The sequence below is a fragment of the Callorhinchus milii genome, unplaced genomic scaffold (genome assembly GCF_018977255.1).
Source record: "Callorhinchus milii isolate IMCB2004 unplaced genomic scaffold, IMCB_Cmil_1.0 Scaffold24, whole genome shotgun sequence".
Taxonomy (NCBI): Eukaryota; Metazoa; Chordata; class Chondrichthyes; order Chimaeriformes; family Callorhinchidae; genus Callorhinchus; species Callorhinchus milii.
Window position 1 is genome coordinate 5,024,512 of NW_024704765.1, and position 27,959 is coordinate 5,052,470.

At 46.1% G+C, this 27,959-nt stretch overlaps 1 protein-coding gene across 1 annotated transcript; it reads left to right on the forward strand.

Moving 5' to 3' along the window:
* The first annotated feature begins 7,382 nt into the window (after window positions 1-7,382).
* nadka (NAD kinase a) lies at window positions 7,383-27,405 on the forward strand. The gene is made up of 12 exons (XM_007907269.2): window positions 7,383-7,561; window positions 8,196-8,439; window positions 14,735-14,818; window positions 21,360-21,489; window positions 21,958-22,063; window positions 22,889-22,974; window positions 23,408-23,510; window positions 23,865-24,010; window positions 24,594-24,693; window positions 25,179-25,336; window positions 25,735-25,817; window positions 26,833-27,405. The coding sequence occupies exons 2-12, from the start codon at window positions 8,231-8,233 to the stop codon at window positions 26,975-26,977; spliced, it is 1,350 nt and encodes a 449-aa protein (XP_007905460.1). The 5' UTR covers window positions 7,383-7,561; window positions 8,196-8,230; the 3' UTR covers window positions 26,978-27,405.
* The last annotated feature ends 554 nt before the right edge of the window (window positions 27,406-27,959 follow it).

The following is a 27,959-nucleotide window of genomic DNA, read 5'->3' on the forward strand; positions in this document are numbered from 1 at the left end:
CCCCCCCTCCCCTCCTTCACCTTCGTGGGTAATGTAGAAAACAATGAAGAACTTCGCAATGACGTTTAAGCTGACAGGTTTCTTATAGAGTCGATCAGGGTTCATGCAGTATTGCGCCCGTGCTTGTATAAGATACCTGCTTTTAGCAGCTGCAGACGTCCTGTGCTTGGAACTGGTTTGATGTGTGTATCAAATGATGTAAGTCAATGTTGAAAATAATGATCTTGAAGTTTCTAAGTTAATTTCTTTTCTGGGGGTGGGGGCGGGGGGTTGGGTGGGGGTGGGGAGGGGAAGTTTCTGTTCCTGTTTGCCATGGGGGTGGGTGGGTTCACTCTTATAGAAGCATGCTGTAGAATTGCAACAAGTGCTTATGGAATTAAGTCGATAGATGTTCTTTTAAGACACCACCTGTTAAATTGTAATCATTGCAACTGTAATCGTCGGCTACTCTGTGCATAATGATTAAAAGAAATTTAAAAAGCTATGCACTTTCTGAAGTAGCGCTACCACAACACCACCAACCTGTTGGCCTGTTCAAACGATCAAGCGTCACCTTGAATGATTCTTAACGGAAACAAACCATCCTGTTTATACATTCAAAACCAATCGAAATTCTTTACGTAGAAATTGCTTAATGTTAGAATCATTTTCTAATGGACAGGTATCTGGCTTTCTGAAACTGCGGAGTTGGGACAGCAGGTTTTTCTGCACCCATACTTTACTGTAAACAGAAGTGCACGTTACTAGCAGTAGTGGCTTTCTCATTCTTTCCCTGCGATCCTGTACAGATGTGCTGTAATTGTGTGTAGGCCTGGACTGGCAAACCCTTTCCATTAATTCTCTAGGTCTTTCCTCACTCCTTTCCTTTTGCCTTTTGTATTTAATTTCAAATTCGGTGTACTCTACAAGAAAGCTGGATGCAAGATAGATACTATATTAAAATGTACTGTTATTTAAGATGTAATAAAGCAGTTTGACATGACATTTGCCTTTGTGGTGGTTACTTTAAGTTTGTGGAAATAGCAGCACTGAGCTCTGTCGTTGATTGGAGATTCAAAAATTAACCTTACCCATCATCAGATTTTAATAATAATCAGCCTTGCGTTTGATACAGCGCCTTATCACATCTTCGAGACATCTCAAAGTGCTTCACAGAATATACTGTAAAGTGTATTGAATATTTTGTGGGTGAAACACGGTAGCCGATTGCGCACAGCAGTGTCACACACATCATTTTATTAATATAGCTGATGCAGACTTTACATTTTGTATATTTCTACCAGTGTTCATCTTCCCCTTCCCCCAAGGAATTTATTCTAACAGAAAAATAATCCTCACCCTTCCCCCCCAAATAGATAGTAAGAGCTTTGAGCCCCAATGTTGGTCTTGGCCTTATAATTATGTCAGGTTAGGGTTAAACAAAAATCTGAAAATAAAATATAAGGCAAGTTCTAGCTCTGAATTTGCTCGGCCCATTCCTGCCCTCCCCTATCCATCCCCACGTGAAATATTAGTATAAATAATAGTAATCCTTTTATTTCGTATAGCGCCTTATCACTTCTTAGGGACATCTCAAAGTGCTTCACGGGCTACACTGTAAATTGAATTCACTGCATTTTGTGGGTAAAATGTGGCAGCCAATTGCGCACAGCAGTAACCCACAAACAGTCATGGATTGAGTGACCATATTACTTATTTTGTAGGGATTATTACTCCTGGAAACGCGATCCGCCAATCGAGTAACAACCAGGTTCCTACTTGCTGTTAGGTAAACAGACATGTTGAGTAAGGAAACTTGCCCAATGTTTGGCCCTGATCAGGAATTGAACCCAGATCCTCTCGCTTGCTGGGTGAGTGCTTTTAATTATTGCCTTAAGTGTATAAATGATACTTTGGGAAAATGTCCAATGTTTTCACTTGTAGTGATGGGAGATCTAGGGATCAAATTGACCCCGAAAGCCATTATATCCCAATGGATTTAAGAATTCAAATACAATTGCTAACTTGTTCCTTTGCTGCTCATTACGAGGCTATTCAGTCCTATGATGTGTGGATTTGTCACTCAGTAAACAACTGAACATTTCCCTATCTTCGAGATCGATAAAGCATTAATAATAGAATAAAGAAATTAACTTCCTGGATGATCTCAGTTTACCTGATTTAAAGTGGGAATTGAAATGAGCATATTCCCCAGCGGGATTGTGGTATATATATATATATATATATTGCATGTTTGGCTGGTTAGGTAATTAATAATAATAATCCTTGCATTGATAAAGCCTCTTATCATGTCTTCGAGGCGTCTCGAAGTGCTTCACAGAACATACTGCGAAATGAACTGACCGTATCTTGTAGGCGAAACGAGGTGACAAGTTGAGCGCAGCAGTGTCCACGAACAGATCGGAGGATTATTTATATAATTGTACATTTCATTTCCAATGGCCTGTGAGTGCCGCCCGCTGGTTAAACCAAGGAAATGCCGGGAGCGGAACAGCACTGGGCAGGATTTCCTGCAACATGAGGCAAAATTAAATTACCCCTGGTTACAACAGTAATTACTGTCAAGTGCTTTGAGTTAAAAACTGTATCAAATGCCAGGATTATTTATATCCAGAAAAGAAAAGTAATTTGTACGACCGTCGATTTCCAAGCATTTTGCGGGGTGATGAGCGTCGGTGAATATTCCGATCACAAAATCCTTCTCGAAGAGGGATCCAGTTGCACAGGTACCGTTGGTTAATTTTGAGACCCTCAAAAGAGTGCTCTTCATTCCTAATCTAAACTTGAGATGCTACGCTCCCAGATGTTCAAACAAAACCCAAACGTGTCCAAATTATTGTGGATCGACCAAAACCACCACCAAAATGTGAGAGAAAGTAAAATTGGTTATTAGGCGCATTTATCTCTATTCAACAACGTTTTGCGCTTGTGCAACGCCGTTCACGTAGGAGAACGTCGGAGTCCTGTAGCTCAGTGGTTAGAGCACTCGCTTTGCAAGTGAGAGACTCGAGTTCAATTCCAGGCAGAGGGCCAAACCTTGGGCAAGTTTCCTTACTCCACACAGAGCCTAATAATAATCCCTCCAAAACCAAAAACAATAATAAATTGGTCATTTTCAATCTACGACTGTCTGTGGGACATTGCTGTGCGCAATTGGCTGCCGCGTTCGCCCACAAATATACAGTCAATTCACTTTACAGTATATTCTGTGCAGCACTTTGGGACGTCCTCCCGACGTGAAAAGCGCTATATCAAATGCAAGGATTATTATTATTATCATAATGTCTCAAAACACTTTTACCTCACGCATAATGGCTGCAGCGTCAGCCTACAAATACACAAGTCACTTCTCAGAAAAAAAAACTCTTGCGAAACACTTGAAGGGTTTCAATATTTTAAGCACTGAATCAAATAAAAGGCTCCGAGCATATAGCGTAGTGCTTCCTGGTGGCCGGATGAAGTCCCCTCTTGATATCCTTATGAAGAAACCCCGTTAGAAACAGTCACGTACAAGTATGTAAAAGTATGTACTTTTTAACACTAACGACTGAACTTATGTCCACTGTTTTCCACAATATTCCTGATTGGGTGTGGTCAATGAGCTCCTAAATGTAAATCCCGCTGTTGGCACCTCTCACAGTGCAGTAAATCCCAATGAAAAAATCATTCCAATATAACCAGTTGGATTTCAAGGTGGAACCCTGTACTTGATTCCTCTTGTTGATCACAAGCCAGGTTGGGATGAGCCGAGCCATCCTCCCATCAGTGCAGATCACAAGATAGAAACTGAGGCTACGAAGGTTTATTCATAATAATAATAATAATAAATATAATAATCCTCGCATTTCACAAAGCACCTTATCACGTTGTTGAGACGTCTCAAAGCGTTTCACAGAATATACTGTAAAGTGAATTGACTATCTTTTGTGGGCGAAACACAGCAGCCAATTGACTGACCAAATTATTATTCTTATTATTTTTTGAAGGGATTATTACCCGACTCACTGCTAGGTAAACAGAGGTGTGTGGTCTAAGGAAACTTACGTAAGGTTTCACCCTGACTGAGAATCAAATCCAAGTCCTCTCGCTTGTGAGGTGAGCGCTCTTAACTAATATGCAACAGGACTTCACGACCAAGTGGATTCCACGATAGAGCCCTTGATCATTCTTGTTGATCACAAGACAGGTTCGGATGAGGCCTTCCATTCTCCCGCCAGCGCAGATGAAGAGATAGAAAATGAGGATACGAAGGTTTATTATTATATATATATTATTTATTCTCCGTCAAGTGTTAATCACAACTAGTTTTAAAAAGTGTTCTTTCTCCAAATAACTGCTGCAAATAATTAGTCCCCATATAGTTCTCCACACCTTCCACACACCACCACCAACAATTCTTCCTCCCCTCAATTAATTCCGCGCAGTGGTAACACACATCAATTCATGAATTGATTAATCCTCTCGCAATTGGCTGCCACGTTTGACCCACAAAACACACAATCAATTCACTTTCATGGTATATTCTGACGTCTCAAAGACATGATGTAAGTCAAACGTACACCGAAAGTATTAGGCAAATGCGAGGCTTATTGTGATATTCTTTCAAAATAATACGGTTGTTATTATTGTTATCCCTGTGCGTTCTGTACCCACTGTAACCCCCGGTTAGTGATGTTCTTCTTTCTCACAATGACTCATCTTACTGCTCGTGATTTCACAAGGTTTAACTGGAAGACACACTGGCGTGTGATGGGATGGGAATTAATCCTTAAATTAGCATTCTCACTTGTGCAAAGTGCTGTTTTCTTGAACTATTGCGAAGTTGAGATTTCATTGCCACACTTTTTTGTTGACGGGGTGTTGTTTGCTCGGTTAGTTCCGTGTTTGTAATTGACACTCTGCCACACGATTCACTGTGAACGCTTAACTCGCTGGTTGTTGTGTAGCTCAGTGGTTAGCGCTCTCGCCTCGCAACCAAGAGAAACCTGTATTTGATTTCCGGGCAGGGCAAAGTAAGTTCCCTTACTCCTCCCGTCTCTGTTTACCCAGCCGTAAACAGGAACCCGGTCGTTCGTCGATTGTCGGATTGCTTTTCTGGGGGTAATAATCCCTTCGAAATAAATAAATAAATAAATAAATAAATAAATCATTTGGTCACTCAAGTTTGCGGGACGCTGCTGTGCGCCGTTGGCTGCCGTGTTTCTCCCACAAAACACACATTCAGTTCACTTTGCAGTGTATCCCGTGAAGCGTTCTGAGACGTCTCGAAGACGTGATCAGGCGCCAGAGCAAATGCAAGGATTCTTTTTATATTATTCGCTTAGCGGCATTCTCACCTCCGGGTTAGATGATTGTGGGTTCAAGCCCCACGTCGGGATCCGAGCACATACTCTTGACCAGGGGTGGGAGGCGCTGAGGGCCGGAATGCCAGATTTGAGAATCACCCGCCAGACCGCAATAAGCAATATTTTTGTGTTTCCCTTCCGAGAAATGTTACCCGTAGGAATCATAAAAATCATAAAAAATCCTATGTTTCAAATTGTGTAACTGTGTCACTGAATTTCACCATATTTTAGTTACAAGGTAGACTTTAAACAGGCAAATATTGAAAAATATTAAATATGTCTGTCTGTCTGTCTGTGTATGTGTGTGTGTGTTTTTCTATCTCTCTCCCTGTCTGTCTGTGTGTATCTCTCTCCTGTTACCAGTTTGAAAGCAATTGATAGGTTTTGCTGCTAACCTGTGCCTGACACCGCTGTTATTCCTGCAGGTCAGACTGACCGGACACATAGATGGCGTGATGCTGTGTGGTTGACAGTTCTGTCCTTTGGTAAAGTGTTAAACCAAAGTCCTGCCATTCCGTGTGCAGGATGGACACTTAAAAAAATAAGAAGTTGGTCATTTCAATGCACGACTGTTTGTGGGACGCTGCTGTGTGCAATTGGCTGCCGCGTTTCGCCCACAAATATACACTCAATTCGCTTTACAGTCTAACCTGCGCAGCGCTTTGAGACGTCGAGAAGACGTGAAAAGCGCTATATCAAAAATCCAAGGATTATTCGAAGAGTAGGAAGTTTCTCACAAGGAGCACAGGAAGATCCCGTGAACCATCAATGAGGTGCCCATCAGTTTTTACTCGGGGGGATTGTTGGCCAGGATTCCGGGAGGGAGAGAGACCCCCTTCTCTTTGCCAAAAGCGCTGTAGGACTTTTAACGTCTACCTGAACAGGCAGAGACGACCCGGGTTTTATCCGGTAATCTGAAAGAGAACGGCATTCGCTCACAGCCATGATTGTGACTGTGAAACTTTTTTTGGGGTTTGTTTGCGGGTTGGGCGAGGGTTGTGGGGTGGGGGGGTGTTGGGGGGAGTCAGGTGAGTGGCAGACGCAGCATTGCTTCTCAATGTTACATGTCGCAAGTGAGAGGAGGTTCTGCCCCAGCCCGGGTTCGGTTCCCGGCCTGGGGCGAAACCTTACGCAAATTCCCTTACTCCACATGCCTCTGATTACCCAGCAGGAAGTAGGAGCCATTTTGTTAGTCAATTAGCCGATCGCTTTCCGGGGATAATAATCCCTCCCTTAAAAATTGGGGTAAATCAATGCCCGACTATCTGTGGGACACTGTTGTGCGCAGACACGTTTCACCCTCAAAACACAGTCAAATCACTTTACTGGATACTGCGAAGCGCTTTGAAGTGTCTCAACGACGTGACAACAACAACAGGATTACATTTGCATAGCGCCTTTCACGTCGGGAGGATGTCCGTCCCAAGGCGCTGAAATAATATGAATAATAATAATGAATAATAATAATGATCTTTGCTATTGATACAGCGCCTTATCACGTCTTCGAGACGCCTCAAAGCGCTTCACAGAATATACTATAGGATGAATTGACTGTATGTTTTCTGGGCGAAACGCAGCAGCCAATTGCGTCCCGCAAACAGTGGTGGATTGAGGGACAAAATGATCATTGGTTTTTTTGAAGGGAAAAGCGATCCGTCAATCAACTAATAACCTGCTGAGGTTAACAGAGGAGTGTGGGGTTTTGAAACGTGCCTAACGTTTCTCCCTGCTCAGGTACTCTCGCTTGCGAGGCGAGTGCTCCAACCAATACGCTACAGCATTCCACAAATAGGGATTACTATAATGTTAGCGATAAAGGGGTCAGTGTGTGTGGGCGGTGGGGGGTGGGGGAGGAAACACCACGTCCAAATATTTCTCTCTCTTGAGGCCGTTGTCAGAAGAAATGCGTCTGCTCTGTGTTTGGGGGTAATACGGTAGAGGAAGCAGTGCGCATGTTAAGAGGGCGGTGCTGACAGAGAGAGATTTGTCAGTGGTGCTTTCGTCACTTGTGGAAACCGGCCTAAAAATGATCAGGGAGGGAGGGAAGGAGGAAGGGAGGCGTTAGAGGGAGAGAGGCAACGCCACCCCTGGGGCAAAGGGCGCAGTTTTCGTTTTAAGCAGAATTTCAGTGGTCGGTTCCTGTTATAAGCCGCAGAAGCCCTGGATGGAGGTGACAATGTTACCAGCGTTAAGGTAGTGGGGGGGAGATACAAAGTGTAAGTTTCACCAAAATGGACATGAGTTTCCTCGTCTCATTTAACAACATGTTTAATTGATGTCATCATACGCTGCTCTCTGAGATACAGTATTTCTTATTTTTTTAATCTTGTATTATCTATATATAATCGTATTTCCTTCGTGTATGTGGGTGTGTACGCGCACACACACACACACACACACATGTATATTTACATAATAATAATCCTTGCGTTTGATGTATCGCCTTATCGCGTCTTCCAGTTGTCTCAAAGTGTTTCACAGAATATACTGTAACACTCTTTGGGACGTTCAACCCGAAAGGCGCTATATAAATCCAAGCTGTTGTCGTCGAATCGATTGTGTATTTCGTGGGCGAAACGCGGCAGCCAATTAATTAATTAAGAGTGGTGGTCCCGCCAACAGTCGTGGGTTGCGTGACCCAAATTATTTTTTTTTTTGATTTGATTTGATTTTTTTGTGAGGGGGGGGGGGCGGCGGGGGGAAGGGATCATATCAGATACAAGGAGTCAGAAAGTGCAGCGAATTGTTTTACTATTACACGATATTGATCTTCTTCTTCTTCTTTTGTTTTTCTCCCCAACTTCCCTCCCACCCTTTGCAAAAAAAAAAAAAAAAAAAATCTTATTGCAGGTCGTTTTAAATTTATTTTGGTGGCCAATCCGGGCATGGAGTGCGTTCAGGAAACATCTCTACCAGTTGACCTGATGTTACCCATCGACTGTGACCCGGACAGTTCTTGCTGCTGTTGCTCCTGTTGCTCGCCCCCTGCTCAGTGCTATGATGGGTGTAGTGACTGCTGCACCCAGGTCAGGGGAAGGTCCAAGTCTCGGAGCCTTTCTACTTCCTCACCTCTGATGGGTGCTAAAGTGTACAGGTAAGCAAGCCACTGTTGGAGTAAAAATCACAGTCAGATTTACTTGCATTTGGTTTGCAGCAGATACACGTATGTCTTTATCGCACCTTATCATCTCGCGGACTACATTGTAAAGTGCATTTGCCTGTGTGTTTTTGCGGGTGAATATTTTGTGCGTTTCACCCACAAAGTAAGACACAGTGAATGCACTTCACAGTGTATATTCTGTGAAGCGCTTTGAAACGTCTCGGCGACGTGATAAGGCGCTGTGTCAAACGTCAGGATTATTATTAATATTATTATACGTAATCCTGGCATTTGATACAGCGCCTTAAGACAACTGTCTCAAAGCGCTTCACAGAATATACTGTAAAGTGAATTCGCTGTGTATTTTGCGGACAAAATGCAGCAGCCAATTGCGCCCGGCAGATTTTTTTTTAAAAAAATAAAAGAAACAACATTGTAAATTTAGTTTCGGTTTTTTTTAAAAAAAAGGATCTTTTCGATGCGTGAAAATTGTTTTAACAAATTGTCTCTTTAAATAATGATAATAACAATCCTTGAGGTTGACCACCGCTTCACGGAATACACTGTAAAGGGCAAGAAAAAGGAAGAAAATATAGCTTTTTTAATTGTGAAACTCAGGTGGACTGATTTAGAACGCAGCTGGTTACATCTCACTTACAAGAACAAATTACGTAATCACTACAACTTTACGGTGAAATCCTGCGAAGCGCTTTGAGACCCGAGCGATTCTCTCGACGTGGAAGGTGCAATATTAACTGGAAGTGTTATTCTTATTGTAACAGCAACAACAGCTCGCATTTACACAGCGCCCCTAACACAGGGTAGCTTCCCAGAGCGCTTAACGGTGATGGAGCACGACACCGGGGAGGTGGGGTGGGGCGGATGGGAGGTGACCTTAGGCACGGTCGAAGAGGAAGGTCTTTGGGCACGATCTGAAGATGAGGAAGGATGGGGTGAGGCGGAGAGATAGAGGAAGAGTGTTCCAGTGTTTCGAGTTGTAGTGACACCCAATACACTGCAAGTGGCTTCATAGTCACGATGCTTTAATCTGTATGACCCCAGTTCTACGGGTGAATTCTGGTAATATTTCTGCTCCCATTATGTTGAAACGTGTTGCGCCAGAGGTAGCAGCTTCCCCTCTTCATGTCATTATCTCGATTAAACAATCTTTTTTTTTTGCAATGATCTGTTTCAGTAAAACCTCACCCCGGAAATAGAGAGAGAGAAACAGACTGAGTGAAGCAACGTTAGATTGGCTTTTCACCTTCATGTTAGGCTAAAGTCCAGACCAGTTCTGTTCTCTCTCCGTCGGTAGAAAATATTTAACATTTTGGTCTGTCACTTGCTGCTACATCCCAAGGGAAGCTTCAAGTTCTGGGTGTTTGGTTGGTGCAGGGACCTGGAGAGAGAGAGAGAGTTTGGACTGTGCGGTTACATAGAAAGAACTTGAGTGTTTATAGTGTAGAAACTGCAGGTCACAGTAATTATTATAATAATAATAATCCTTGCATTTGATATAACGCTTTTCACGTCTTCTAGACGTCCCAAAGCGCTTCCCAGAATATACTGTAAAGTGAAACTTTCTCGGATACCCTCCGAGTAGAATAAAATGTTCTCTTGAGTCAATGACTTGGGAGGGTGGCATCCTGCTTACCTAATTCCAGAAGGAATTAGACGCAAGTTGGCAAGAGCTAAGGCTTGGGGGGAGCCCAGAGTGTGCGTTGGGTTAACTGCTGACGTCTGACCAGCTATAGCCACATAGCTTGTCATTGAGAGGCCGGTCTGGCAAGCTTTCCCGCTGCTTGTCCAGCTAGGACCACCCCACCCGTGAGGGCTTTGGCTTGCGGGGTTAACAGGCGCCGAGAATTAATAGAGAAGAGGAGTAGAGTGCAGAGGCCATCAGTGGTCCTGTGCGGGATTTAATTTTGTCCCAAACCCTCTGAGTTCTATCCATGGTGGATAGCAAAGAGGACACTTGCTGAGAATACCAAACTAATCAGGAGCAGTGAGGGAGTCAGAGCACCAGCCGCAGTTATTTACTTTGCAGCCAAATCCAAACAGAACAAAGGACGTTCCACGAATCCACCGCAGACCTTGAAAGACCCACGTCGATTGCATAGAGAGGAACTTCGACTCTACCTCTTGGAATAATAATAATAATCCTTGCATTTGCACTGCACAAAGCGTAGTGACTGTATATTTTGTGGGCGAACAGCGGCAGCCAATTATAATAATAATAATAATAATAATAATAATAACAGCAAACATTAAATATTCTGCTTCTGTTTCTTTCATTTTTTTGGAATTGCGCGCAGCTGTGTCCCACAAACAGTCGTGGATCGAATGGAGTACATTTTATTTATTTTGAAGGGTTTGTTATCCCCGGAAAAGCGATCCACCAATCGACTAACAACGACGGTTGCTATTTACCGTTGGGCAAACAGAGGAGCGTGGAGTAAGGAAACTTTGCCAACCTTTTCCGCCCTGGCCGGGAATCGAACCCAGGTCCTTTCGCTTGCAAGGCGAGTGCTCTGATCACTGAGCCACAGGACACCAGCGGTGTTAACATTAAGTGGAAACGAAAGGCAAATCTTAAGTTAAGGGTTTAGCAGATGCTGCCTCCTGATGGGGGCCACTCCAGGACTTTGGTTCAAAGCACCTACCCCCTCCTGTAGGGTGGTGAACATATGGTGGGGTAGTGATTAGTCGCTAGAATCTAATAGGATTTTTATTCCACGTGCCACACGTGACTACAGCAATAGCTTCACCTTGGAGTTTGGAAACAGATAAGCCCGTTTGCATTAAGATTTTTTTTTAAACAGAGTCTAGACACAACCTGTGTTGAATGCATAAGGTCATCGTAAGTAGAAGCCTCGTTGGGGTTGAGGGGAGAGGAAATCTGTCCCGGCGCCGAGGAGGTTACGTCTGTGTCCAGCCACACTGTGGGATGAGATGACCGGAGCTCAGTGTGACAGCACGGCCATGTTTCTTGAGTAAGTTCTCTCTGCGGTTCCCTCTTGAACCTTGAGAGTCCTGTGGCTTAGAGGTCGGAGCTCTCGCCTCGCAAGCGAGAGGACCTGGGTTTGAGTTCTGGGGCAGGGCGAAACGTTAGGCCTTACTCCACACGTCTCTGTTTACCCAGCAGTAAGTAGGAACCCGGGTTGTTGGACGATTAGTGGATCGCTTTTCCTGGGGTAATAATCCCTTCAAAATAATAATAATTTAGTCACTCAATCCATGACTGTTTGTGGGACACTGCTGCGCGCAATTGGCTGCTGTGTTTCTCCTACAAAAATGTGCAGCATATTCTGTAAAGCGCTTTTGAGACATCTCGAAGACATGATAGGGTTCTGTATCAAATGCGAGGTTTTTATTGTCGAACCTGGTTTCCAAATAGAGTGCTCCTACTTGAGGGCTTATCTTCACCTAAGTTTCTGTGGAACTGCTTCACTTAATGTGGCCACGAAAATCAATAAAGAACGAAAGATCCGAATGTTTCCAATGATGTACAGACTACAGAATTGTGCAACTTGTGGGTTGGAGGTTCCTTCTAAGAATATGATTAGGTAACGTAATGAAACCAGCAATGTCATAATTAGACAATCACACCTAATGGGGGGTGGGGGGTGTTAAAGCTTAGATGTGACAGCCGACTCTTTTTCATTGCTGACCACAAATTCAGTCTGTGTCGAGTGATTTAGTTTGCTTTCTCTACGGCGGGGAATAGAAAGTGTAGATATCCGTGTGGTGGTAGACAGCATACGCTGGACTGTGTTCCTGGGTAGCAATAATAATAAAAATAATAATCCTTGCATTTGATACAGCGCCTCATCACGTCTTCGAGACGTCTCAAAGCGCTTCACAGAATATACTGTAAAGTGGATCGACTGTGTAGTTTGTGGGCGAAACGCGGCAGCCAATTGCACACAGCAGCGTCCCCACAAACAGTTGTGGAAAGAACTTACATTTTATAGCACCTATTACGTTGGCAGTGTTACAAAGAGCTTCACAAGTAATTGATGTCTGCTTGTTGCACTACTGTTCTGTGCCCTATTAGACCCTGAGGAGCCTAAACTTTTGTTCAGGGTTTACTTCTGCTGTCCTATTTTATCCATTAAGTGTAAGATCTCTTCATGAGATGCCTCATTTCAATGTTGCACACTAATTATTTGTAAAAGTGCTTTGAGAGAAGGGTACCTGTTAAGTTCTGTGCGCAATTGGCTTCCGCGTTTCACCCACAAAATACACAGTCACCACACTGTACAATATATCCTGTGAAGCGCTTTGAGATGGGACGTCCTCCTGACGTGAAAGGCGCTATACAAATGTAATTTGTTGTGGTTTTCTCAGTGACATGATAAAGCGCTGTATCAAATTCATGCAGTATTTTTATTTGACTTTAGCTGTGCCCCCCCCTCTTGCTGATGTGAAATGATTATTATATTTGGTGCAGCACCTTTCACGTAGGGAAGATGTCTCAAAGTGCTTCGCAGGATACATTGCAGTGTATTATCTGGAGGGGGGAAACACAAAAGGCAATTTGCACACATCCTGACTTGCTCCCATGTGAAACGACACCTTCCCAAAGAGTGATATAGCTTCTTAATCATCGTCGGGAGTAACTGCCAGCTTATGTTCTCAGTGAAAGAGCTGATTCATAGTGACTCAGTATCGAACCCAAGTGGAATGAAGGAATGTGTTTAAAAAAAANGGATAGCGTGACTTGGTAATTCAATATTTTCAATATTTACCTAAGATTTTGCCCTGCTCAGACACGAATCGAACCCAGGTCCTCTCGCTACGCGACAGGATTCCTAACATTGGCTGCGGGTGCAATCTATTTCATCTCATAGATCCGAGGTTCATTAAAACAGGTGGGATTGTTTGTGGTGCGGTGGAAATCATTCAAGAGAAAGGTCGCACAAAACGCCCAGTGTCAAAACAATTAACTACTAACTATAATTAATCACACCAACCGGGTTTTTCCAGTTACTTTTCCCTGGAGCTTCCTGAAGTTCGATGCGATGCCAATGCTTTATGTTTGAAAGGGACTTTTTTTGTATATAATATATATATATTGTTTTGTTTTTCCATATAGACCTGTCCGCTCCCTCCCTTACCTCCTTCAAGGCCTGTCTCTCGACCGTCCTCTTCGACCGCGCCTTTGGCCACCCTCCCAGCCCTAGTCTCCCTGCCCTCCTCCCCTCTTGATCACATGAAAGCCGCTATACAAATGTAATATGTTGATATTGTTGATATTCATGACTTGGATTCGGGAATCAGCAATCCAATTTCAAAATTTGCAGACGACACCGAATTGGGGGAGTAGTTAACACAGAGGCGGACGGCAACACCCTACAGCAACACATTAATAAACTCGCTAAGTGGGCATTTAAATGGCAAATGCATTTCAATGTAGAAAAGTAGAAGCGGTACATTTTGGTAGAAGGAAGTCACGTACATTCTGGAAAATAAAAATAATAATAAAGAAGCAAAGGGACCTAGGGGTACACGTACACAATTCACTAAAATTCACTACAATTCGCGTAGCAACGCAGGTTAATAAAGTCATTAAAAAAAAAGCAAACCAGGCACTGGGGTTCATTTCTAGAGGGATAGAGATGAAAAGCAGAGAAGTGATGGTAAACTTCTATAGAACCTTGGTCAGACCACACTTAGAATACTGTGTGCAGTTCTGGTCCCCACATTATAGAAGGAATGTAGAGGCACTCGAGAGGATGCAAAGAAGATTCACGAGGATGATACCAGAACTGCAAGGTGATAACCCATCAGGAAAAGCTGAACAAGTTTGGACTCTTTTCTCTTGAAAAGGGGAGGGTGAGGGGTGACCTGATAGAGGTCTTTAAAATGATGAAAGGCTTTGATAGGGTCGACATAGAGAAGATGTTTCCACTTGTGAGGGAGACCAAAACCAGAGGCCATCAATATAACATCGTCACAAATAGACCAAATAGGGAAGTCAGAAGAAATTTCTTTACCTAGAGACTGGTGGGAATGTGGAACTGCTACCACGAGGAGTTGTTGAGGCAAATAGCGCAGATGTGTTTAAGGGGAAGCTGGATATAGGTACATGAGGGAGAAAGGAATAGAAGGTTATGCTTGAAGGCTTGGGTGAGGAGGGGCAGGAGAGGCTGATGTAGAGCATAAACACCGGCATAGACCAGTTGGGCCGAGTGGCCTGTTTCTGTGCTGTATATGCTAATGTATCCTTGTTGTTGTTGTTGTTTGCTCGTCCCTCCGACTAACCCCGGTTTCTCTGCGATTCCAGGAGGACGAGTTCCATGCACGGACCTTGCCCAGCGACGAAGTTCGGACCAAAGGCCTGCATGCTGGAGAACCCCCGGGCTGTTATGTGAGTGTCTCTCCTCCTCTCAGACCTTCCCAGCTCAGGAATGTTTACAGCTGACCAACTGTGTTTTCAGCCACCCAGCCCCGAAGCTTTGAATCTTTCTTCCTCAATCTCTCCGCCTCGAGCCTTCCTTCCCCGTCTTTTAAGTCAATACCTTCCTCTTCGACCATGAGTATGTTGTATGCTCATTTCCTCCTTCCCATATCTCCTTCTACCCCGCCCTTTAGGCGGTAGGGCTCCGCCACTGTTAAGCACTCCGAGACACGAGTTGGTTGTTCTTGTTTGTTCTCAGACCTGCACTAAAATGTTCTTCCATCAGAGAGGCTTTGGTTGAGGCAAATGGTGAGCATTTGTCACTGGTTGCTGAGTTGGTCATTATTTAAGATCATCTATATTAAAAAAAAAGAGTTTGGGATCAGGAGGACATCCCAAGACCTCGAATAGTCCTGGGTTTGCACGACAATAATAATAATAATAATAATAATAATAATCCTTGCATTTGATATCGCGCCTTATCACTTCGTCGAGACGTCTCAAAGCGCTTCACGGAATATACTATAAAGTGGAGTGACTGTATGATTTGCGGGCCAAACGCGGCAGCCAACATCCCACAAACAACCGTGGAGTGAGTGACCAAATTATTATTTATTTACTTATTTATTTTTTTGGGGGGGGGGGAGGGGATTATTAATTATTAATCCCAGAAAGCGATCCGCTGATTAACTGACTGACAGCCCGAGTTCCTGCTTACTGCCGGGTGAACAGAGGCGGGCGGAGCGAGGAAACTCGCCGCTCGCGGGAATCGTACCGGGGTCCTCTCGCTTGCGAGGCGAGCGCGGGAGCCACGGCGCGCTCCCCCGGACTCCACCGCGGCTGGATAAAGCCAGATGGATGGAAGCTCGTGGAGATTTTTTTTGTCGTCGTTGTTGTTCGGGGTGGAGCGGAGTTAAATTTGAATCGCATTTTAATCGGAGAGCAGCTGTGACTCAGGGCTCTGCCTCCCAACCTCCCGGCTTCCATCTGGCTGCTCATTTACTGCGAGGAGTGAGGTAACTTCTCAAGGCAGAAGCAAAGCATTTCCTGATTTCTTTGTTGTCTCTTTCATCTCCTCGCTCGCTCGCTCGGTCGGTCGGTCGCTCGCTCAGTCAGTCACTCAGCCTATTGCAGCGTAGTCTGACTGAGAAGCCTGGTCGCACACACCCAGATGCTAGAGCTACGCTCCTCCTCATCAGCTGACTGGTTTAATTTTTAAACCCCCCCCCCGACACCCCCCCCGCTCGAACCCGTCCCATTGACATTCCTGGCTGCGCGCCAGTAACAGACAGTGGGTGTCTGAGACTGAGCCGTTCGCTCTCTCGCTCGCTCGCCCGCTCGCTGTTTGTAGGTGAGGTGGTGCACCGTGCAATCCCATGCCCCGTCAGCCGTGCTGAGGGCTGAGTTGGCCGCTCTGGAACCCGCAGCGCTGCGGTGCGTGGAGTGTCGGAACGCAACCCGGGTGGGTGGGGGGTGGAAGCAGATGAGGGAGATCACGAGGATCGTGCGGCGCATTGAGAACGTCAGCGCGCCCACGTGCAACGGTGGCTCGTGGAAATGGTGAGCGGATTGGCGGGCGAGGCACCGTATGAAAGGGTGCGTGCGTGCGTGCGTGCGTGGGGGGAGTGCGCACGTGCTTGCGCGCGTGCGTGCGTGTGTGTGTGTGGGTGTGTGTGTGGGGGGTGCGCACGTGTGTTGGTGGGTGTGGGGGTGTGCACAGTGTGTGTGTGTGTGTGTGTGTGTGTTGCGATATAGTGCTGGCTAGTAACGTCAGGTGCAGTGTTTATGCTGCAGTACTTCCTCAGGGAGAGTACAATTCGCTCAGCACTTGAGAGAGAGAGAGAGAGAGAGAGAGAGATGAATAGAATTCGCCAGTCGAACATTGCAGTGGGAAAATTAGCTTCGACAGGAACGAGCTGAGCTGAGCTGAGCTGAGCCGAACACTGAGCTCCGTGGGGTGATTTCAAACTCCCAGGATCAATGATCACCGGCACATTGATCCAAATTATCTGCATCAGAGTGTGCTCGCGTTGGGACTTTGACCTCGAACGGCATGCACTGATGCTCCATTGGCAGTGCTGGGGGTGAGGAGGGGGAAGAGAGCTTTAAGGTTGCATTATCGTAAGAGCAATCCTTTTCGATGAGACGTTAAAAAAAACGAGGTCCATCTGTGGATGTTAAAGATCTCCCCTGGCGCTGTTTTGAGAAGTGAGTGTCTCTCTCCCGACCTCCCTGACCTACAGTCCTCTGGATAATCCTTGAGTTTGATATAGCGTCTTATCACATCTTCGAGAATATAGTGTAAAGTGCAGTGGCTTGTGTATTTAAACTTGCGTAAGATTTCACCCTGCCCAGTAATCGAACTCAGATCCTCTTGCTCGTGAAGCGAGCGGTTTAACCATTACGCTATGGGAATCCACCTGTAGGTTGTGGTTTGTGGCTGTTTGTGGGGAGGGCTTCAACTTCACTCACAACGCTTTGGAGAAACATTTGGAAGTGCTTTGAGACATTCAATGTTTACAGGCATTGCAATCAAAGATTATTCTTATTGATAAGAAATGTTGGGCAAGTTTCCTTATTCCGCGTGCCTCTGCTGAACCCAGTTGTTAGTTGATTGGCGGATCGCTTTTCCAGGGTAATAAACCCTTAAATAATAAATTGATCACTCAATCCACGACGCTGCTGTGCGCAATTGGCTGCCGCGTTTCGCCCGCAAAATACACAGTCAATTCACTTTGCACTACATCCTGTGAAACGCTTTGAGACGTCTCGAGGACGTGATGAGGCGCTGTATCAAATGCCAGGATTATTATTACTTACTACTGCGTGAATCTTCATTCGAAAGATGGTGGTAAAAATTCTTAAGTTGTCCCTTCAATGAATCAGTATTTGGACACATACCTCCTTGCCCTCCCCTCCCCTCACCCCCCGCTCTGCCCCGCCTTGCCTCAATAGTTTTGCTGACTCAAATTTGCATTATTTTTCTGTGTTTAACTTCCTGGAACCTATCTGTTGCATACCTAACCCACTGCCTTTCAGTGTGTTTTTTGCATAAGACGCGAATATAATTGAACACAGAAACGTCCTGCCAGTTACCCCACATTTCTTTCTCTCTCTCTCGCTCTCTCTCTCTCTCTCTCTCTCTCACTCTCTCGCTCTCTCTGCTTTGCCAATGTTATGTGACCAGAAATATCTTTGTGGCTTGATCCACTTCTCAGATGCATTTCAAGGGGAAAACATTTTCCTGGATTTCCCTACAATGCAAAGAGGTCAGGGCTGAAAGAGAAATATGAACCAGTTACACTGGAAGAAAACAAAGATTAATAATTAGGGGAATGGCCCGTGAATTGGACAATTAACTCGAATGCAGGGTGCTATCTGCTTTTTGGAGCATGGAGTCCTGTAGCAAAGTGGTTAGAGCACACACCTCGCAAGCGAAAGGATCTGGGTTCAATTCCTGGACCAGGAGAAACCTTCGGCAGATTTTCTTACTCCATACGCCTCTTCTCACCTAGCAGTTACCCGGTTGTTAGTCTATTTAGGATCACAATCTGGGGTTAATGAACCCTTCAAAAAAAAAAATTGGTTGTGCAATCCACGACTGTTTGTGGGACACGGCGGTGCGCAATTGGCTGCCACGTCTGTGAAGACTTTCTTGATATAAAAGAGGCAAAATAATTTAGTTTAGGAAATGTACACTGAATACTGTGGGAGATTCGCCCACAAAACACACAGTCAACTCACTTTACAGTATGCGCTTTGAGACTTCTCGAAGACATGATAAGACCCTATATCAAATGCAAGGATTATTATTAATATTATTAAATGGCTGTAGTTTCAAGGAATGCTGATCGTATTGAAAAGATGTCAAAGAACTACAGTCACACTCTCTCTCTGTCTCGCTCTCTGCCTCTTGCTCTCTCTGTAATCTCACACCATTATTCCAATACACTTGACTGCTTGGTAAAGGCAAATAAAAAATGCCATAAGAGGCAAACAGTGAACTGAAGCTGAACACAAGCTCATTTGTGATCAAAACGGGAGACACGGAACAAAGAGAGCATTTTATCCAAACTGGAGCAATGATGGCACGAAAAAAAAACAATCAAAGAACAGGGGTCTCCGGTTTGGGAAGTAGATTTACCATTACCCATCAGTAATCAGTAAATGCAAATTATCCTTGCATTTGATATTGCGCCTTATCACGTCGTTGAGACGTCTCAAAAGCGCTTCACGGAATGTATTGTGAAGTGTAGTGTCTGTGTATTTTGTGGGCAAAATGCTGCAGCCAATTGCGCACAGCAACGTCCCACGAACAGTCGTGGATTGAGTGAACAATCCAATTTTCTTTTCGAGGGACTATTACTTCCCTGAAAGCGATCTGCCAATCGACTAACAACCGGGTTGCTACTTACTGCTCGGTAAACAGAGACGTGTGTGTGTGTGTGTGGAGTGAGGAAACTTGCCTAAGGAATTGAACCCGGGTTCTCCCGCTTGCGGAGGCGAGCGCGGTAACCATTACGCTACGGGAGTCCGGCCTAATGCAGGGGAACAAAAGAGGAAAGGTGTTGCTTCGTAAAATCGTGCGCACTCTCACGAAAGGGAAGCGCTGATTGTTAACTGCTTTACCTGTCTCTGCTCAGCACCCGAGCCAAGCAATCAATTTACTGGCCATTTGTGCAGCTCAAACCATAGCTCTCTGAACTACTCTCCAATGTACTGTACTTACTGTATGTTCCTTTTGTGACAAAGGGGATGCGGGCAGGTGGGTTTTGTAACTTAACGTTTAACCAGCGGACACAATGGGTGGGTGCTTTTCTCACCCATCCCAAAGTCATTGTGCTTTCTTCGCATGGATTTATAGCCTTCTGTAAAAGGTCTGTCCAAACCTGTGAGAAATGTTGTGGGTAGGATATGCTTCCACAGTGGGCTTGATGTACTGTGTTATACAGTACATCAAGTACATCAGTGTCCTGTAGCTTTGTGGTTAGAGCACTCGCCTCGCGAGCGAGAGGACCTGGGTTCGATTCCCGAGCAGGACGAAATGTTAAGCAAGTTTTCCTTACTCCACGCGCCTCGTTTGCTTCGCATTAAGTAGGCGTAAGAGGTGTGTGGAGTGAGGAAACTTGCCTGAGGTTTCATTTCGCCGAGTCCTCTCACTTGCCAGGCGAGCGCGCTAACCACTATGCTCCGGGACGCTACCCCGGGTGAAGGGCGCTACGTAGACGCAAGTTGTCGTTGTACATTATAGCACCGTTCACGTGACTTGAACTGCGAGGAACACAGTCAGCTTTGTTCAGCCTGGGGAGCCTTCAAAACAACACAAGTTTTACACAAGTTTTGATCTGGGTGTTTGTCCAATAATACTCCTCTCTCCTCTCTTGGCTTGTACCCAGGCACAATCTGCTTCGTCCCTCCGAAGGCCGGAGACATTTTTTTGCTCGCCCTGGGGTTGCACAGCTGTTTCAAGAACCGTTTCAAACATAACATACTAACGCTAGCCGTTATCAAACTGATAGCAGTTTGCTGATAGGAATTGCTGCAACTGGCGTAGCGTCAGTCACGGTAACTCGGTGAAAGCAACGGCTTGAGATCGCGCCCCGCACACGCGGGACGAACGTTTCGATGCCCGCCCCACCTGACGGGCGCTATATAAATGCAAGTTGTTGCTGTAGTAAATTACCAAAATGGAATTTGGCTCCAAACCCCCCCGAAGGCTTCGGCCAATTCCCTATGAAGATCACATTGTGTGTTTGCGTGCACTGGAGGTTACATGGGTTGTCAGTGTAATGGATGGCACCTGTTAAACTAGTGCGTTGAGACGAACCAAACGGCACTCTGTGGCATTTGATAACCACAAAAACCTTTTAAACTAGTACATCTGGTGATTTGTCTTGTCACCGCCTTTTGGCAAAGGTTTATGCAGCAGATTGTCTCACCTGACCTCAGGTAGGTGAACAAGCCAGTGTGGGCGTTGATGTAGTTTGCAAAAGGCTCATTTTCGCCTGAGTGTGAAGTCGTTTGGATGTCTAACCAATCTCTCGTTTCACTCACTGCCTTTCTGCACAACTGCAAAGATCTCCTTGCTCCGGTTGACTCGGAAGCAACAGTTTCTCTTCACTTGTCGAGCTTGACTGAGTTGGTAGCGCTCTTGCCTCGGGGTTGGAAGGTTGTGGGTTTGAGCCCCCCCCCGCCCGCCCGCCCATCAATACCCTGCTCCCCACGGAGACTCGGGCAGACACTCCAGTTCAGCGCTGGGCATGTTGCCTTCGAGTGAGACATTAAGGTGAGGCCACATCTGCTGATCTTTCAGTTGGAGATCCTGTGGTGTTAATGGTGACTCTCCCACCCTCACTCCCTCTACCCTCCAACCCTCTTGATCTCAACCCCCAGCTCATCCAAGCGACTGCCAGGATGGGTCGAAGGTGAACTGAATGGACCTTGATTTTCTTTTGCCCAGCCATTTCTTACCAAGGTCTTCCTCTCTCTCTCTCTCTCACTCTCACCACAGGCACATCCAAGACCCAGCCAGTCAGCGTCTGACCTGGAGCAAAGCTCCGAAGAGCGTCCTCGTCATCAAAAAGATCCAAGACGACCGACTGCTCCAGCCGTTCAAGGAACTCTGTATCTTCCTCGTGGAGGTACTGCACTTAATATACAATATAACGTACGTGCATCAACGACAAGTTGCATAGCGCCCCTCACGCAGAGTAGCGTCCCAGCACGCTCCACAGTGGCGGAGCAGGACGGTGAGACGGGGGGGAGCGTGGGAGGTGACCGTAGGCACAGACGAAGAGGAAGGTCTTCAGGCGCGATCTGAAGATGAGGAAGGAAGGGCCGAGGCGGAGGGATAGAGGGAGAGTGTTCCAGAATTTTGGGGCGTAGGGGCTGGGGATCTGGTTGGGAAGGATGGACATTGGGATGCGCCAACATCAACCAGCACCATTCCTGTAAGGTAGTGTCTCGGAGCACTTAACAATGGTGGAATTTGACACCGAGCCTGGGAGGTAGTAGAACAAGAAGACACGGAGGTTTAGAGTCGCAGAGGGTAAGTACCGAGACCCGGAGGGGAATTAATTACCCATTGAAACTGTCCGTTTTCCCGTTAGGTGAAAAACATGATTGTTTACGTGGAGAAGAAAGTCCTGGAGGATTCCGCTCTGACCAACGACAGCTTTGAATCCCTTAAAAAGAAATTATGCACTTTCCAAGAAGGTAAGAGCAGCCCGAGCCTTGGCTCTCCCCAACCCGCACCTAATACTTTCCAGAATTAGGTGAGCAGGAGGCGTCCCTCCAGAGAGAGAGAGAGAGAGAGAGGGAGAGCATTCCATTCCAATCTCGAGGATTTCCATGTGTAGGTGGGAAGCAGGGAATTCTCAATTGGGTTTGGAGGCTCTTAAGCAATGGTGATGGGGTTCCACATTTGTCAGACACCCGGCTGGGCAAAAAAAACAGTAAAAGCAGTGGTTTATACCACGTTTTTGCTCTGCTGTAGTTTGATAAACTGCCTCCCAAATTAAGATTGAATATAGAATCTCCTTGTTCTTAAATTGCGAACGTCATTGGGATTGTGTGTGTGAGAGAGTGAGAGTGTGTGTGTGTGAGGGAGCGTGTGTGAGAGAGCGAGTGTGTGAGAGCGTGTGTGTGGGAGCGTGTGTGTGTGGGAGCGTGTGTGTGTGTGTGTGGGAGCCTGTGTGTGTGTGTGGGAGCATGTGTGTGTGGGAGCGTGTGTGTGTGGGAGCGTGTGTGTGTGGGAGCCTGTGTGTGTGGGAGCCTGTGTGTGTGGGAGCGTGTGTGTGTGAGAGCGTGTGTGTGGGAGCGTGTGTGTGTGTGTGTGGGAGCGTGTGTGTGGGAGCGTGTGTGTGTGGGAGCGTGTGTGTGTGGGAGCGTGTGTGTGTGTGGGAGCGTGTGTGTGGGAGCGTGTGTGTGTGTGGGAGCGTGTGTGTGTGTGGGAGCGTGTGTGTGTGGGAGCGGGTGTGTGTGTGTGTGTGGGGGAATGTGTGAGAATATACATTTAGACTTCTTTTTGATGTTTTTCAGGCTATGATGATCTGTCAGATCGAATAGACTTCATCATCTGTCTTGGAGGAGACGGAACATTGCTTTATGCCTCATCATTATTCCAAGTAAATTTCTTTTTAATAAGAAGAATCCTTGCATTTGATATTGCGCCTCATCACGTCGGAAAGCGCTTCACAGAATATATTGGTGGACGGAATGCGGCAGCAATTGCGCACAGCAACGTCCCACAAACAGTCGTGGATTGAGTGACCAATTATTTTTTTTGGAGGGATTATTATCCCCAATCGACTAACAACCAGGTTCCTACTTAAAATTAAAATGAACAGGGTGGAGGGCAGGGAGGGTGGGTGTAGGTGGGAGGGTGGGTGTAGGTGGGAGGATGATAAGGCAACGGTCAAAGAGGAAGGTCTTGAGACCGGCTTTGAAGGAGGCAAGGGAGGGGGCGAGGTGGATGGAGTTCCAGAACATCTTAAGGCTGTAGCAAGATGTCAACAGAAGTAAAAGTTTGGCTTATTTGTGTGGTCTTTTTTTTACTAGGACAGTGTGCCCCCGGTGATGGCCTTTCACTTGGGATCTCTGGGGTTTCTGACACCGTTTAACTTCGAAACCTACCAATCCCAAGTCACGCAAGTCATTGAAGGTAAGTTTCTGCTTAGAGTACTGTAAATTGTTTCTTTTTGATGAGCGGAGGGAGCAGGCAAGTTGGTAAGGTGTGAAGAGGTCGCAGGGGCAAGGAGGAGCAAGACCTTGTGGACGAGAGGATCTTAAACTCGATCCTCCGGGGGACGGGAAGGCAGTGAAGCCGGACGAGGTGACTGGCGATTTTCGTTAGGTCAGGGTATCGAGCGATATGGGGCAAGGGCAGGTAATTGGAGTTGAGGTACAGATCAGCCAGGATCTAATAGAATGGCGGAACAGGCTCGAGGGGCTGAATGGCCTCCTCCTGTTTCCCATGGCGAGCGACTTCAGTGGTTTCCCGTGGGCTGTCCCTCAGGTAACGTCGCCATCATCCTACGGAGCCGTCTGAAGGTGAAGGTGGTGAAGGAGAACAGACAGAAGAAGAACGGTGTGCAGGAGGACAGGTTGATCGTGACAAAGCTGGGGGAGAACGAGACAGGGAGAGCGACGAAACAATACCAGGTGAAACACGCAGACGCCCTCCCCTTCCTGGGTCTAACATCTCATCCGAAAGACAGCACCTCCCACAATACAGCACCCCTCCCTCACTCCCCCCTCCCCCCACCTCCTCCTCCCCACTCTTGCCCCCTCCACCCCTCCTGATTCCAACCCCCAGCTCCTACAATCTAGATAGATTTTGGTTGGTAAATAATATCTCGAGTTAAGATTATTGTTCATGGTTGTTAAAAGCTTAGACGTCCAAAAAAAAAGCAATATTCCATCTCCTCCAAGACAGATGATGACACACACTCACTCACTCATAAGCTCTCACACACACTCTCACACACACTCGGTCTCACACACACCCCACCTCACACACACACATTCTCATACACACACTCTCACGTACTTTCTCTTACACACACACATACCCTCTCCCTCACACACACACTCTCATACACACACTCTCCCTCTCACACGCACACTCTCACACACTTTCTCTTACACCCTCACACTCTCTCACACACCCACCCACACACGCACACCCACATACACACTCTGAATCCTAATGGCGTTCGTAACTTAATGCCTCTCGCACGTTAAGGTGCTGAATGAAGTTGTGGTTGACCGAGGACCGTCTTCGTACCTCTCTAACGTGGATTTGTTTTTGGACGGGAGACTCATAACAACGGTGCAAGGAGATGGTAAGAGACTCTCCCCTCGCTCAGACCTCCAAACAAGGCGCTCCGTAGGTTTCCTGGAGTCCTGGATGAGATCCCGACATGAAAGGCAAATGTAATCAGTTGCTGTTGTCCGTGAAGTGCTTCGAGACGTCTCGACGACGAGAGGTTAGCTTCGTTACCAGCTAACGAACAGACCCTCGTTAGCTGGTGGTGAGCGTAACTGTAATTTTGTTTGTGAGAAACATTATTCCCGGCCAGAAACCCGCTCACCTGAGAATTTCCCTGCATGTCCATGAGAAATCCCAAAGATAAGATGGTTCTTTTCTGGAAGGGGCGCTTCCTGCTTACCTAATTCCGGGAAGTATTAGGCGCAGGTCAGCAGGAGCCAAGGCTTGGTGAGGGGGGTGCGATGGGGGGGGAGAGCCCAAGAGTGTGCGACGGATGTAACCGCTGGAACCTTGGTGCAGTTGACTGGGGAGTAATGTGACTGTGTTTGTCGTTACCAGGGTTGATCGTCTGCACGCCCACGGGGAGCACTGCTTACGCTGCCGCGGCGGGGGCCTCGATGATCCACCCCAATGTCCCCGCCATCATGATAACGCCAATCTGCCCACATTCCTTATCCTTCAGACCAATTGTTGTCCCGGCCGGAGTGGACCTCAAGGTACCTCTCGTGTCCCATCGCGTTCTGCCGTAAAATAATGCCAAGTCCCGTAGCGCAGCGGTTACAGCACTCGCCTCGCAAGAGAGAGGACCCGGGTTTGATTCCCGGGCAGAGGGAAAACCTTAGGCAAGTTTCCTTACTCCACACATCCGCCTTCGTTGACCTAGCAGTAAGTAGGAACCCAGTTGTTAGTCGATTGGCGGATCATTTTTCTGGGGGTAATAAACCCATCCCCCAAAAGATACACAGACAATCCACTGTACAATATATTCTGTGAAGCGCTTTGAGATGTCTCGATGACATGATAAGGCACTGCATCAAGTCAAGGATTATTATTATTATCATTATTATTATCATTATTCTAACCTTGTCCGCTCCTCGGGTTCTCGCTGTTTCAGATCATGCTGTCGCCCGATGCCCGGAACACGGCCTGGCTCTCGTTCGACGGGAGAAAACGTCAGGAAATCTGCCACGGGGACAGGTAAGTGGTATCAAGGTGCTGAAGAGCAGGAATGGAAGCTGAGCCAAGGGGCGAGGGAGACCCAACTTGCACGTGAGCCTTGCTGAAGTCAATGAGTTTTTGTCGAGACTTTCAGCTATTAAACTCGCAGTAAATATACCGCTTTAGAGTTCCAGTGCGCAAGGGGCTTGACCCAGGAAGTGGCTGAGATTCTTCTGGCAGATGTAGACTCGGTGGCATCTGAGCTCGGCTGTTTAGGAGTGAAACTTTTTCACACAAAGGATAGTGGGAATCTGGAACTCTCTCTCTCTTTTCTCTGCCCCCCCAAATGTTCAAGTCTGAGGAGGACAGATTTTTGTTAGGTCAGGGTATCAAGGGATATATATGGCAATCGCGGATAAATGGAGTTGAGGTACAGATTAGTCATGATCTAACAGAATGGCGGAACAGGCTCGAGGGGTTGAATGGCCTCCTCCTGTTCCTATGAGATGGTCGGTCAGTGTGTTCTTCTGGAAAGAGGAACTCTTTGCCCTGATCTGGGCCCGATGTCAATAAGGTGACAGTGTTCGTTGCTACTCTATGATTTTAATTTAGCTTTAAGGCACAGAATACAGGTGGAAATATGCTGAGGAGAGTAACCAGGATAATTCTGGTCATTCTTGATGGGGAATCCATAATAATAATAATCCTGGCATCTAATACAGCGCCTTATCTTCAAGACGCCTCAAAGCGCTTCACATTAGATTGATTTGTGGAATTCGTGGGCGAAACGCGGCAGCCAATTTGTCCCACAAACAGTTACCGGGAATTCGAGAAATACCAGAAAAGGGAAAGTATAAAGATATTAACAGTTTCTATAAAAATAATTCCTAACCGCTCAGCTTGTTTATTTTGATGCCGATCACAAATTTATGCTCTCTAGTTACTGACAGTTTTTCACAACTGGGTTTTTCACCCCCTCGTCTCTCTCTCTCTCTCTCTCTCTCTCTCTCCCCTTCCCCCTCTCTGTCCCCTCTTCCCCCAATTCCCTTTACAGCATCACCATCACCACCTCCTGTTATCCCGTCCCATCCATATGCTTCAGGGACCCTGTGAACGACTGGTTCGAGAGCCTGGCTGAATGTTTGCACTGGAACGTGAGGAAAAGGCAAAGTCACTTGACTGACGTTGAGGACTACTGATCAATGAGGGGGCGGAAGCAGTGTTTTTTGCCAGGCCAGAATTCCCGCTCTTTAATCCCAGCCTCAACAACCCACCTCCACCACCTCTTGACTCTACTGAACATTCCTCAATATTGGAAGAACTGATTGTTTTGCCTGCGTGCCTTGAAGTGTTAACAAAACTACCCCTCTTTTTCGTAAATGTACATTTTAACTGTCTTGCGTCGCGCGTTAAGAGTCCCAGACCCACGGGTACATATCCGAAACATGTTACAGCGTTTGCTGCTATGACCTTTATTACGTTTTTAAAGCCAAGGTCAAGGCGATAGCACTTGAAATCGAGAGGTTTTCGTATTCAGAAAACGCAGGTTTTTAAATACTTAGCGTTCGGGTTTATGTGTTTATGAGCGTTAATTCAAAAATATCAAAATGGTTACTTTCATTCCACCCGCCCCCCCACCCACCCGCCCACCCAAGTCTTCCAGTTAACCTTCACCCCACCACCTCCCCCACACACACGCACACACTCACGTGTACACACCCACACAGACCTGATTATTGGTGATCACTGTTACTAAAGTGGTGATCTGCACAGCTTTAAATCTAATATATACACACACCCATATACATGTAATATACTGTATATAAATATACACATATCCAAAACATACAGACCTACATATATTCCACATATATAGGGGAAATGTGGGCTGTGATAATTATTATATAGCACATGCTTCCCCACGTATACCACACACATGTATATTTTGTATATATATATATATAAATATACACATATATATGTACATTCTATATATAATGTCTGCGTGGGTATGTATGCATATGGCATATGTATTGCATGCACATCCAAAACATTCACTCAAACCTACATCTTGTAGCTCAGTGGGTTGAGCACCAAGCTGGGGCTCTCAGAGGATTGTTGGTTCAAATCCCGGTGGCTCCACTCTACTGCGAGAGGGGTCAGGGGAGTGACTGGTAAATT